The sequence below is a fragment of the Lontra canadensis genome, unplaced genomic scaffold (genome assembly GCF_010015895.1).
Source record: "Lontra canadensis isolate GAN:19392208 unplaced genomic scaffold, GSC_riverotter_1.0 scaffold53, whole genome shotgun sequence".
Classification (NCBI taxonomy): Eukaryota; Metazoa; Chordata; class Mammalia; order Carnivora; family Mustelidae; genus Lontra; species Lontra canadensis.
Window position 1 is genome coordinate 9,452,568 of NW_022631047.1, and position 12,430 is coordinate 9,464,997.

Genomic DNA, 12,430 nt, shown 5'->3' on the forward strand with positions numbered 1-12,430 from the left:
TGCCCCCCACCCCAGATCTTTCGGAGCACCCCCCCCCTCTCCCGGAGGCACGCAGCCCGTGAGCCCCGGGTCAGCGGGCCGGCAGGGAGCTGTTCGGGGGGCGCGGGGGCGAGTGCGGGGCGGGGAACTGGACGGCGACGACTTGGAGGGGGAGGGGCAGGGAAGGCGCCGGCAGGGAGGGGGCGAGGACGCTGGCGGGGAACCGGCTTCATTGGTGAGACGGTTCGTGTCCTGCCCCCACCCCACCCCGCTTTTCGACACGAACACTAGCTCAGAGAGGCAGCTGGTGGTGCTCAGGGAGGAGGAAGCGTGTGTGTCACTGTGTGTATCCGTGAGAGCTGCGCCCGCCTGGAATGTAGCGCGGAGGGGCAAGTGTTGGAGGGTTTGCTGAAGCTGGGGCTGCTGGGGCGCGGAGGTGGGGGGAACGGGAGGGGGCGCGACACAGGTCTCAAAGAATGCACCCCCCCATACACACACATACTGCTTCCTCCTCCTGGAACACAAACTCTCACTTCTCTTGGGGATGCACACAATTGGCAGACACACATTACAGTTTCTCTTGGTCCTTTTTCTCCAGCACACACATATGTGTGTAGAACACACACAACCCTGCGGCGTCTCCCCAAAGTCTGGGCCTCCTGCACACACAGGACCCTGTGGGGTGGGCAGTGGGGTAATCAGGCTCCAAAGAACCCCACACACACACCCAGGGAAACTTCACCTCCTTCCCCTGGCAAGCTTGGCAACCTCTCCTCTGGGCCTGATCCCAAAGATCAGAAGATCTGGTCACCAGAGAAGAGTCTGTCTGTCTGCCTGTCTCTCTCACATACACATGAACACAAAGAGAAGAGGATCTTCTTTATAGTAAGTTTATTGTATTTTTCTGTGGCAGGGGCTGGAGTGGGCAGGAATACCAAGCAAGCAGTGGGGAGGGAGTCCTCCTGGAAGGGGCAAGCTGGAAAGAGAAGATTAGGGAGAGGGGGTCAGGACTGAGACAGGTGGTGAGAAAGGGAAGGAAGGAGAGGCAGAGGAGGCTGGGGATCCTGAGAGAAATGGACCAAGAAGAAGAAGAAGCCTCTTGTAACCCCAATTTTCCTGTATCCTGGATGGTTTGGGGGAGGGATGAAGGAAAGTACAGGGCAGGGGGACGGAAGCCTGGCTCTGTCACCCTTTACAGGAGTCCCTCAGAGGTTTCCCTCTCCAGCCAACTCCCCGCCCCCTCCCCCTGGCAAAGCTCACCTTCCAGAAGGTTCTGCAACAGGGTGAATGGTAGCTCACTGGGCACTCTCTCTCCCACGGGGCCTGTGGCTCCCAGCCTGTGCTCTGATTAGGAGAACTGACAGCTTTGTCCTCTGGTAACAGGATTCTGCCACCGGCAGGTGAATAGAGGAGGGATTTCAGACAGGGGGGCTCCTCTTCCGTGTTTCTGAACTCTCTGAGGCAAGCCCTGTCTGGGGTGGCGTGCTTTTACGAATCCAGAGCTGGGTCCTGGGCATCAGCGACTAATCAGCTGCAGACATCTGCGTGGTAACTGTCTCTGTGTTCAAGGCATAGCCCTGGAACTAAGGGTTAGGAGACCTGGGCTTATCCTTTGGCACTGACTAGCTGTGTGACTTTGGGTGGTCATCTGACGTCTCTGAGTTCCATTTCTGGTCTATAAATTGGAGATGCTAATCTTGGTCCCGACACTCCTAGCTCTACACTATCTTCTTAAGGTTTAAACAGACAAAGAATGTGAAACCGGCTCATAAACTGACACATACGGCTTGGGGTATAAGGAATTGTGTCTGTGCACAAGTGTGCACTCTGTACACACATGTGGGTCCAGGGGTGCCTGTTGGTGCACAGGTCACGATGTGAGTCTGTGTCCTGCCAACATGGATTGAGAAGCAGACCAAATGGAGCAGTGGAAGCTGGCAGTCAGGAGCCTTCGGATCTGGATCTACCCTCCTCCGGCTGTGTGATCTAGGGCTGGGGTCTGCCCCCTCTGGTCCCAAGGTCCAGACCAGTAAAATCACAGCCCTGCACTTCATGCTTCAGACACCCAGTCTTGCCCTCCAAGCCAGGCAGGGCTGGTCCCACGTGATTCCCCGGGGACCAGTGGACCGTGAGGGAGAGAGCTGGGAAGAAATCATCGATAGGGCTAGACTTGATGTGAAGGAAACCGGGAAGAAATGGTATAAGCCTCAGCAGGAGGAGGACTAATGCCAAGGAGAGCGGGAGAGGGCCGGAAGTGCTGGGGTCTGCTACGTTCATCTGCTCTGCGCAAGCCCAGGAGCCGGGCAGGAAAGGCAAGGGAAGGCAGCTGGGGAGGCTACAAGCCGGAAACTCCTTGGCCCTGCGCCTCAGATGAGATTGCATGCCTTCTGGAGCCGGCTGGAGGAACAAAGCAGAGCAAGTTTATTCTTCTCCAGACTCCTTTGTATCCTCGAAGCTCCACATCTCCCAGCCACACTCTCCCTTCTTGTGTAGTGGCAGCCAATTGGCCCCAGCTGCAGGCCGGTCTCCAGAAAGATCCCCAGCCTGCTGCCCCCTCGCCTCTGCTGTCCACCCTCTCCCTGTTTCCCACCTCCTCAGCCACCCCTTTGCACCCTTCTTTGCCCTCCACCACCTCCCTGAGCCCCCATCCTCTCACCTCCATCCAACCTCTCTTCCCTCTCTTACCCCCAACACCGGCCACCCTCCCCTTTTCCTCCCTCTCTGCACCACCCCCCCAACCAGTTTCTTACTGGGGGCATTGGCAGGTTTTCTTCTCACTGAGGAGTCTCTTGATCTGAGACATCCGTGCTGCCTGCCGCTGTCCAGGAAGAAAGGAGAGTCGTGAGGGTCCCAGGCCTCCAGAAGGGAGGCGCCTCTTGGAGGGGGGCGTGGGGAGAGCTGGGAGAGGAGAAGCAGTTACTATGGCTGAGGCCATCTGTCCCAGAATTAACTCTTTGCTCTTTCCAGTCTCTCCCTTGGCATGGGATCTGGGACAGGGCCCAGTCCGCCATGAGGGAACCAGCTGGGCAGGCTGAGAGGACAGGGCGGGAGTGGCTCACATGTTCAGGATACTGTTGTTGTTGCTGTTGTCTACAGGCCCCAGGTGCTCGGATGCCCTATGGGGAGTGCAAGGGGGGTCTGGGGCGGCTCACTCACCCTGCGGTGCGAGCACTTAATACAGCAGAAGATGCAGAGCCCAAGGAGAAGCAGAAGACCTAAGATCCCGCACAGCACAATGGCCAAGAGCTTTGGCCAGGCCTTGGTGAACACTGGGGACAAAACTGGAAGCGAGAGGGAGAAAGAGAGAGAGATGTTTCAGCCCACTGCCCTCCATCAGGGCGCCAGCCATTCTGGAGGGCCCCAGGAAGGCCTCACTGCCCAGCTCCACTTGGGGCTCAGCCTTGGGCCGGGAGAGCAGGGCAGGGTCCACAGGACTCTCACAGGCCGCCAGGGCTGAAGGGGAAGGGCTGGGGCAGGGGTTTTAAGGTTTAGAGACTCCAGGGCCCTCTGAGGAACTGGAAGCAGCGGTTTCAGGCTGTGCACAGGGCATGCGTGTGTGCATGTGTGAGTATGTGCGTGTGTCTGGGTTTGTAAAGGAGCCAGTGGAGGCGCAGGCTCTTGGTCAGAGGGGCCCCATTCCTGGGCTGTACATCTCAAGGAGGCAGGAACTTGTGGGGTTACAGGTAGGAACCACACCTCGCATTACCTCGTTTGCCCTGTGTGTCCAGGCAGCTAGAGAATAACCCACCCCTCTCGGAGGAACTGGGAGGCCAGGATGCTGGGTGGTGTCCGACGCAGGGAAGGTCCCACAACTGAAGAGCAAGGGGCTCAGGGTTAGACCACGGAACCTGGGTCCTCACTCACCCTCAACCTTGGAGGCCAGCAGGACTTTGTCCTTGTCACTCAGTAGGCACTGCCATGTCCCGTCCTCAGGCTCCACCACCGACACCAGCTTCTGCTGCTTCGAGACCTTGGCAGCCCGCTCTTCCAGATTCAAGCTCAGCGTCAGCTCTGGGGAGGTGGGTCCCATCACCTCACAGGTCAAATTGTTCGGAAACTTTGTCACTACAGAGGGACAAGAGCCTGAGGCTGGGAGCCTGGATCTCTGAACTCCCCGATACCCCCCATGCTCTAAGGGGCTTCAGTAGGACAACAGTCAGAATAGTCCACATGAATCCCACTCTTTGAGCCTCTCAGAGCACATTTTCAAGCAGTTACACAAAGAAAAGACAGGTTTAGAGGCCCAGGGTCTTGGACTTGAATCTTGACCCCAATGCTTACTATCTGTGGGTCCCTGACAGTGACTCGACAGCCCAGCCCCAGACATTAATTAAATACACAGTAAATTCACAAACACATGTAAAGCTCTTGAATGAGTATGGTGCAGAGGGAGCACCAAGATTTAGCCATTATTCTTTGTGGAGTTACGGTGATGGAGGAGATAAGGAAGTCAAGAGCTCAGCGCGAGCCTGACATTACGCTGTCATACTAAGAGCAGATTCTGTTCTCCTCCTTAGGAGAAAGAGGCCCGCAGAGGCAGGGGGCTTAGGGAAAGCCACAGAGGGCTGGGCAGAGGCAGAATTAGAGCCCCAGTTCCCAGCTCAGGCCCTCTGGGGATTCTCAGCAGAGCCCACCCCGGGCTGGCTCACAGATGTCAAGGAAGGACATGCGGCTTCAAGTCTCAGTTCAAAACCAGCTCCAAACTAGAAGGCCCCAGATCAGCTCCATCAGGGAACTAGGGCCAGGGCTGAGGCCTCCCTGTTGGGGCCAGCCCTGCCTCAGAGCCAGCCCTGGGCCATGCCCCTCTACTTCCCTTTCTCAGTCTAGTTCCTCACCTCGCATCACCACCAGATTCACTTCCTGCTGCAGTGTCCCCTTGGCAAGACTCAGGGTCAGGGTTCCAGAACCAGCCCACTGAGACGAAGCCTGGGGCAGGATAAAGCTGAGTGGGAGCGTTTCCTTCAGCTGCAGTCTGGGGTGGTGGACCTCTTTGACAAATACCTTCTTGTTCTCCAAGGTGAAGGAACTCCAGAGCAGGGAGGAGGGAGTGCCCTCTGCCTGCCACCTCAGCTCCCCGCTCAGGTTTTCAATTTCGAAGCTAAGTGGGAAGGAGAACTTCACCTGCTCCCCTTCTTTTGTATAGACTGTGTTAGAGACCTTCTGGAAACCTGGAGGTGGGAAGAGAAAGAAGCTGGGTCCGGAGATAGGAAGATGAGGGGGTATGGGGTAGGGTATGATTGGGCTGGGGACAGCCAAGGGATGGAAGGGGAGGGACCATGAGTCTAAAACCCTCAGGTCGCCATCTACCTCTCCCATCCTCTCTGGTCTCTCCACCCCAGATTGTTCCCAAGGCAGCACCTCCTCCCCCTTGGAAGTCCTCATAGAACAGTCCAGCTCCGGAGGGGACTGGAGCCTCCCTCTGTGGACCAGCGGCTGACCCAGGAGCAGAGCAGTGGGAGCAGCAGGCGGGTGTGCCTGCCACTGAGGCAGAGGGGAGACTGCAGGGGAGAGGCATCCCTCTTACCCAGCACCAAGATGTTTATGTTGAACACCACTGACTTCTGGTTCTGGGAGATGGTGCATGTCCAGGTCCCGCTCTCCTGCAGGTCCAGCCCAGACAGCGAGAGTCTTTGGCCACTGCCCTTGCTTTTATTCCCTGGACCTTTCCATTGCACGGAAGGGCTGCCACCAGAGGGGGCCTCCACGGTCAGGGTCAGCTGCTGCCCTTGCAGCAGGCGGATGTTGCTGCCACCACTGCTGCTGCCGGTGTCCCACTTGGCAGTCACTGTGGAAGGAACAGGCCACCTGTGTCACACACACGCTATCCCCCAAGGGGAAGGAAGAAGCCAGGAAACCCAGAGTGTCTCTCCATTACCCCGCTAAGACCCCCGAAGCAGAGATTCCCTCTCTCCTCCTCAGGCGGGCTTTCTTCCCTGCCTTTGTTGCTTTCCCTCCTTGCTCTGGTTCCAGTCCTTCTCCCCACCCCTCCACCTCCCAGGTTTCTTCCTTTCCCACTGCAAGACAGAGACCAAGACCGAGACCGAGACCGGAAGCCTGAGGAGGGTTTGGGGAGACACAGGGGCCAGTCTGAGCCACTTCAGGACTGTGGAGGAGCCACAAGCAGCTCAGGCCTGGTTTTGGTGGAGGACTGGGAGTCAGAGAGGAAGGCGGTTGGCTGGAGGGCCCCTCATCTACTCACGGTTGAACACCAGCAGCTCCACCTCTTGCTTCTTGCCGTCTACCTCACAGAAGTAAACCCCTGAGTCTGCTGCTTCAAGATCCTTGATGATCAGAGGGAAGGATCCTTGGTCCCACAGGTTTTTTTTCGATTCCACACGATGCTTCAGCTTGGAGGCACCTGGGAGCAGAAGTCAGATGGAGGAGGCTGGGGTATGACTGAAGGCATGACATCCCTGGGGAGGGCAGGGCCCACGACTTTTCTGATCTCAGTCCCTAACTTCCTGCAGAATCAGAAAACCCCAGACCGGTGAGGTGGTCCCATCACCCTCACTTAACTGGCCAGGGCAGTATCGCCTTAACCCAAAATAAAATAATATCATTTCCAGAGCGCCACCTCCTACAGTGCCCAATACTTTACATGCATCATCTCAAGTAATCTTCACAACAATTCCAAGAAGTAGGCGCCATTTTGGCTTATTTTGCAAGTTGTGTAGCTGCCTCACCTCGTACTTAGGCCTTGTTGGCAGGAACATGAACCAGTCCAATTTCTTTAGAAGGTAATTTACAATATCTACCGGAATTACAAATGCACACACAAAAATACCCGTCCACCAAGAAAGGATAGGTCAAGTAAATTATGGTTAGCCCCTTCAGTGGAATGCTGTATGAAGAAGGAGGAAGCTATTTGCTGAATGGAATAATAGCTAAGAAACATCATTAACTGAACAAAGCAAGATATTAGGCTGCCATTCACCTACAAAGGAGGGAGAAATTTACCTATCTATAGTTATCTCTTAGCAGATGCTGTGTATAGGAACACGTATTTCTAGAAGTAAACAGAAGAACAGGGTAACTTTGGGTGCCCCTGGGGAGAGGTAGTGAATACTCCCAAGGACAAGTGTGGGGGGGTGCTTCTCACTACACACCCTTTTCTACCTTTTGGATTTGTTAATAGGGTACAATATTAGACCCCCCCCCCAAAAAAAAAAGTGATGGCCGCCCAGAACAGGTCCATCAGTAAATTTCCTAGAGCTGACCAGGAAATTCCCATGTTGACTGGTTAAAGGTCACATTTCTGGGGGTTGAAACTGCAGTTAGGTTAGGTATTAAGTCTTGGTTTACCGACTTGGGGTCTTAACATAAGTGACACCATTTTAGGCCTGATGCTTTCATTTTAACAAGATGAAAGAGAAAAACACTTTCAAAGGAAGGAATAGCCATCATGGGTGACTGATAGGAAACCAGGGATTGAAGTATAGGTTCAGAAATTGGGGGAGTCAGGAGAGTCAGAGATCAGGAAGTTGAGAAGGCGAGGTGTTCTGGAGGAAAATCAAATCCTAGAGACAGAACAAAAACACTGACACAAAAGATGGGAATTTTTAGAAAGGAGCACATTGTTTCAACCTCACAGGCAATCAAAGAAATGCAAATTAAAACAACGATATATTTTTCTTTTTTTTCTTTTGAGATTTTATTTATTTATTTGACAAAGAGAGAGATCGCAGGGGGGGGAGTGGGGGGCGGGGGGTGTGGGGTGGGGAGCAGGCTCCCCGCTAAGCAGAGAGCCTGATGCCACGACCCTGAGATCATGACCTGAGCCAAAGGCAGAGGCTTAACCCACTAAGCCACCCAGGTGCCCCAACAATGATATCAAATTAGCAAAAAGAAAAGAAAAAGAAAGAAAGGAAGAAAAGTGTTAAATAATACTACTCAGGGCTGGCAAGAGTGCTAGTGGAAAAGGCACCATTAGCTAGACTTAGTGTAAATGGATGGAACCTTTCTGGAAGCCATCTTGGCAGTATATACTATCTATTATTAAAAACTTATGCCCAGGGGGCACCTGGGTGGTTCAGTTGGTTAAGCCACAGCCTTTAGCTTAGGTCAAGATCCCAGAGTCCTGGGATGGAGTCCCACATCGGGCTTCCCCTGCTCTGCAGGGAGCCTGCCTCTCCCCCTGCTTGTGCTCTCTCTCTCTGTCAAATAAATAAATAAAATCTTAAAAAAAAAAACCACCCTTATACCTTTAATTTCATTTCTAGAATATTATCCTTAAAACAATAATTTAAAAATGCAAACCAAAATGTAGAAACAAATATAATAGTATTGTTAATAGGGTACATTAGACAAAAAGATAATGTTTGTATATTATAGTATATTAATTTGGAATATTAGGTTGGCACCAAAATAACCCAAATAATTTTTTTTCTTTCTTCCTATTTAACCCATCCCCCTACACCCACCCCCTCTGGTAACCATCAGTTTGTTCTCTATAATTAAGAGTCTGTTTCTTGATTTGCCTCTCTCTCTTATTTTTTCCCTTTTGGTGATTTGTTTTGTTTCTTAAATTCCACATATGAGTGAATTTATGTGGTATCTGTCTTTCTCTGAGTTATTTCACTTGACATTATACCCTGTAGCTCCAACCATGTTGTTGCAAATGGCCAGATTTCATTCTTTTTTATGGCTGAGTAATATTTCATTGTGTGTATATGCCACACCTTCTTTAGCGATTCATCTATCGATAAACTCATCTATCGATGGACATCGAAGGCTGCTACCAAATCTCGGCTATTGTAAATTAATGTTGCTGTACCTATGGGTGCCTGTATCCCTTTGAACTAGTGTTCTTGTGTTCCTTGGGTAAACAGCTAGTTGTGCAATTCCTGGGTTGTAAGGTAGTTCTATTTTTAACTTAAAAAAATTTTTTTTGAAAGATTTTATTTATTTGAGAGAGAGAGTGAAAGAGAGCATGAGAGGGGAGAAGGTCAGAGGGAGAAACAGACTCCCCCTGGAGCTGGGAGCCCCATGTGGGACTCGATCCCAGGACTCCGGGATCACGACCTGAGCCGAAGGCAGTTGCTCAACCAATTGAGTCACCCAGGTGCCCTATTTTTAACTTCTTGAGGAATCTCAGTAATGTTTTGCACAGTGGCTGCATCAGTTTGCATTCCCACCCACAGTGCAAGAGGGTTCCTTTTTCTCCACATCCTCACCCAACTCTTATTGTTTCTCGCATTGTTGATGTTAGGTTTAGCCATTCTGACGGTGTGAGGTGATAAGGCCTTGTGGTTCTGATTTGCATTGATTTGCATTTTCCCCAGGCTGGGTGACCTTGAGCGTCTTTTCATATGTTTGTTGGTCATCTGTCTTCTTCAGAGAAAAGTCTGTGGTCTTTTGCCCCATTTTAGAAAGGATTATCTGCTTTTTGGCTGTTGAGTTATATCAGTTCTTTATATATTCTGGATACTAACTCTTAATCAGACATGTCATTTGCAAATACCTTCTCCCATTCCATAGGTTGCCCTTTAGTTTTGCTGATTGTTTCCTTCACTGTGCAGAAGCTCTATTTTGATGTAGCCCCAATCGTTTATTTTTATTTTTATTTCCCTTATCTCAGGAGACATTTTTTTTTCTTTTAAATATTTTATTTATTTATCAGAGAGAGAGAGAGAGGGAGAGAGAGCGAGCACAGGCAGACAGAATGGCAGGCAGAGGCAGAGGGAGAAGCAGGCTCCCTGCAGAGCAAGGACCCCGATGTGGACTTGATCCCAGGACGCTGGGATCATGACCTGAGCCGAAGGCAGCTGCTTAACCAACTGAGCCACCCAGGCGTCCCCTCAGGAGACATTTTTGAAAGACGTTACTATAGCCGATGTCAAAGAAGTTACTGCCTGTGTTTTCTTCTAGGATTTTTATGGTTTCAGGTGTCACATTGAGGTCTTCAGGCCACTTTGAGTTTACTTTTGTGTGTGGTATAAGAAAGTGGTCCAGTGTCATTCTTCTGCATGTGGCTGTCCAGTTTTCCCAGCACCGTTTGTTGAAGAGACTGTCTTTTTCCCACTGGATATTCTTGCCTCCTTTGTCAAAGATTAACTGACCATATAATGGTGAGTTTACTTCTGGATTTTCTATTCTGGTCTATTGATTTATGGTTCTACTTCTAGACCAATACCATACTGTTTTGATTACTACAGCTTTGTAATATAACTTGAAATCAGGAATTGTGATGCCTCCAGCTTTGCTTTTCGTTTCCCAGATTGCTCTGGCTCTTCGGGGTCTTCTATGGTCTATATAAATTTTAGGATCGCTTGATCTAGTTCTGTGAAAACTGCTATTGGCATTTTGATAGGAATTGCATTGAATCTGCAGATCGCTTTGGGTAGTACAGACATTTTCACAATATTTGCTCCTCCCATCTGTGAGTGTGGAATGTTTTTCCATTTCTTTGTATCATCTTCAATTTCTTTATCAGTGTTTTGTCTTTTTCAGAGTACAGGTCTTTCACCTTTTTGGTTAGGTTTATTCCTAGGTATCGTATTATGTTTGGTACAATTGTATTAAAACAAGTTTTAATGAAATGGAAATATTATAGTAATAACATATTTTATATAACATATTTTAAAGTAAAATAACATATTTTATGTGTATTTATATGTATATATAAAATAAAATATTTTATATGTTATATAAAATAACGTATTTTATAATAACATAAAATAACATATTTTTAAAGTTGCATGAGAATAGTCTTGACTTTTTAGCTGTGAATTACAAAATTTATACAAACTCAGATCTTCCCTTTTCCCTTGCCTACCCTTCTAATATTACTGTAAACAGTTTGGTGTGGATTCCTCCATACTTTTTTCTTTGCTCATACAAACATATGGAGTTTTTAAATTAGAATGGGATTGTTTTTGGGGTACCTGGGTGGCTCAGTCAGTTAAGCATCTGACTTTTTTTTAATGTTTTATTTATTCATTTATTTGACAGAGAGAGAGGGCACAAGCAGGGGGAGCAGCAGGTAGAGGGAGAGGGAGAAACAGATTCCCCACTGAGCAAGGAGCCTGACACGGGGCTCGATCCCATGACCTTGGGATCATGATCTGAGCTGAAGACAGATGCTTAACCAACTGAGCCACTCAGGCGCCCCAAGCATCCAACTCTTGGTTTCAGCTCAGGTCATGATCACATGGGTCATGGGACTGAGCCCTGCATTGGCCTCCATGCTCATCAGGGAGTCTGCTTAAAGATTCTCTCCCTCTGCCCCTCCCCCCACTCTCTCTCTCTCAAATAAAAAAGATTTTATTTATTTATTTGAGAGAGAGCATGAGCGAGGAGAAGGTCAGAGAGAGAAGCAGACTCCCCGTGGAGCTGGGAGCCCGATGCGGGACTCGATCCCGTGACTCCAGGATCATGACCTGAGCCGAAGGCAGTCGTCCAACCAACTGAGCCACCCAGGCATCCCATATAAATAAATCTTTAAAACGGGATTATATTAACATACACTTACTCCTCCCACTTACTCCTTAAAATATGTTAGATATCCTGCTAAGCATATACATACAGAGCTTCATTTTTTGTTTGTTTTATTTTGAAATTATGAGAGCTAATCTTTTTATTCTTTTGATCTTTTAAATCAAAATTTTTATTTCAATATAACTATAGGAAATAATACAGAAATCTCAAGTACCCTTTACCCAGGTTATCCCAATGGTAACAGCTTGCAAAATTGTAGAACATCACAACCAGGATATTGGCATTGACACAGTCAAGATATACAACATTTTCAACACCACAAGGATGTTGCCTTTTTCTAGCCGTATCTCCTTCCCTTAACCCCAGACCCTAGATTCCAAACCTCTCCCTCCCTTAGCTTCTGGTAAACATTAATCTGTTCTCCATTTCTATAATCTGTCATTTCAAGAATGTTATATACATGGAATTACACAGTATATTACCTTTGGTATTAGCTTTTTTTTCTTTTGGATTGACTTTTTTTTTCAGGTTGCTGTATATATCTATAGTTCATTCTTTTTACTGCTGAAAAGTATTCCGTTGTATAGATATAGCCAGTCATCCACTGAAGGACATTTGGGTTGTTTCTACTTGTTGGCTATTATGAGTAAATCTGCTATAAACAATTATATACAAATTTCTGGGTCAACATAAATCTTCATTTCATTTCTCAGGAGGGCAATTGTTGGGTTGTTGCATGTTTAGCTCTTAAGAAACTGCCAAACACGGGGTGCCTAGGTGGCTCAGTGGGTTAAAGCCTCTGCCTTCACCTCGTGTCGTGATCCCAGAGTCCTGGGATCGAGCCCTGCATCCAGCTCTCTGCTAGGCGGGGAGCCTGCTTCCTCCTCTCTCTCTGCCTGCCTCTCTGCCTACTTGTGATCTCTGTCTGTCAGATAAAATAAAATAAAATCTTAAAAAAAAAAAGAAAGAAAAAAACTGCCAAACTTTTTTTCCAGAATGACTGTATCATTATATA

The 12,430-nt window shown here is 49.1% G+C and overlaps 1 protein-coding gene across 2 annotated transcripts in view; it reads right to left on the reverse strand.

The window, feature by feature from the left end:
• Positions 1–853: 853 nt before the first annotated feature.
• CD4 (CD4 molecule) overlaps positions 854–12,430 on the reverse strand; it is a 38,551-nt gene continuing 26,974 nt past the window's right edge. Inside the window, exons 4-10 of one of the 2 annotated variants that reach the window (XM_032874726.1) lie at positions 6,179–6,337; positions 5,504–5,764; positions 4,815–5,147; positions 3,844–4,044; positions 3,136–3,260; positions 2,730–2,797; positions 854–2,376 (exon numbers count right to left, since the gene is read on the reverse strand). In XM_032874726.1, coding sequence (XP_032730617.1) covers positions 2,346–2,376; positions 2,730–2,797; positions 3,136–3,260; positions 3,844–4,044; positions 4,815–5,147; positions 5,504–5,764; positions 6,179–6,337 — 1,178 coding nt within the window. In that variant the 3' untranslated portion in view covers positions 854–2,345. The remainder of the gene's footprint in view (positions 2,377–2,729; positions 2,798–3,135; positions 3,261–3,843; positions 4,045–4,814; positions 5,148–5,503; positions 5,765–6,178; positions 6,338–12,430) is intronic. The other variant, XM_032874727.1, reaches the window with a different exon arrangement.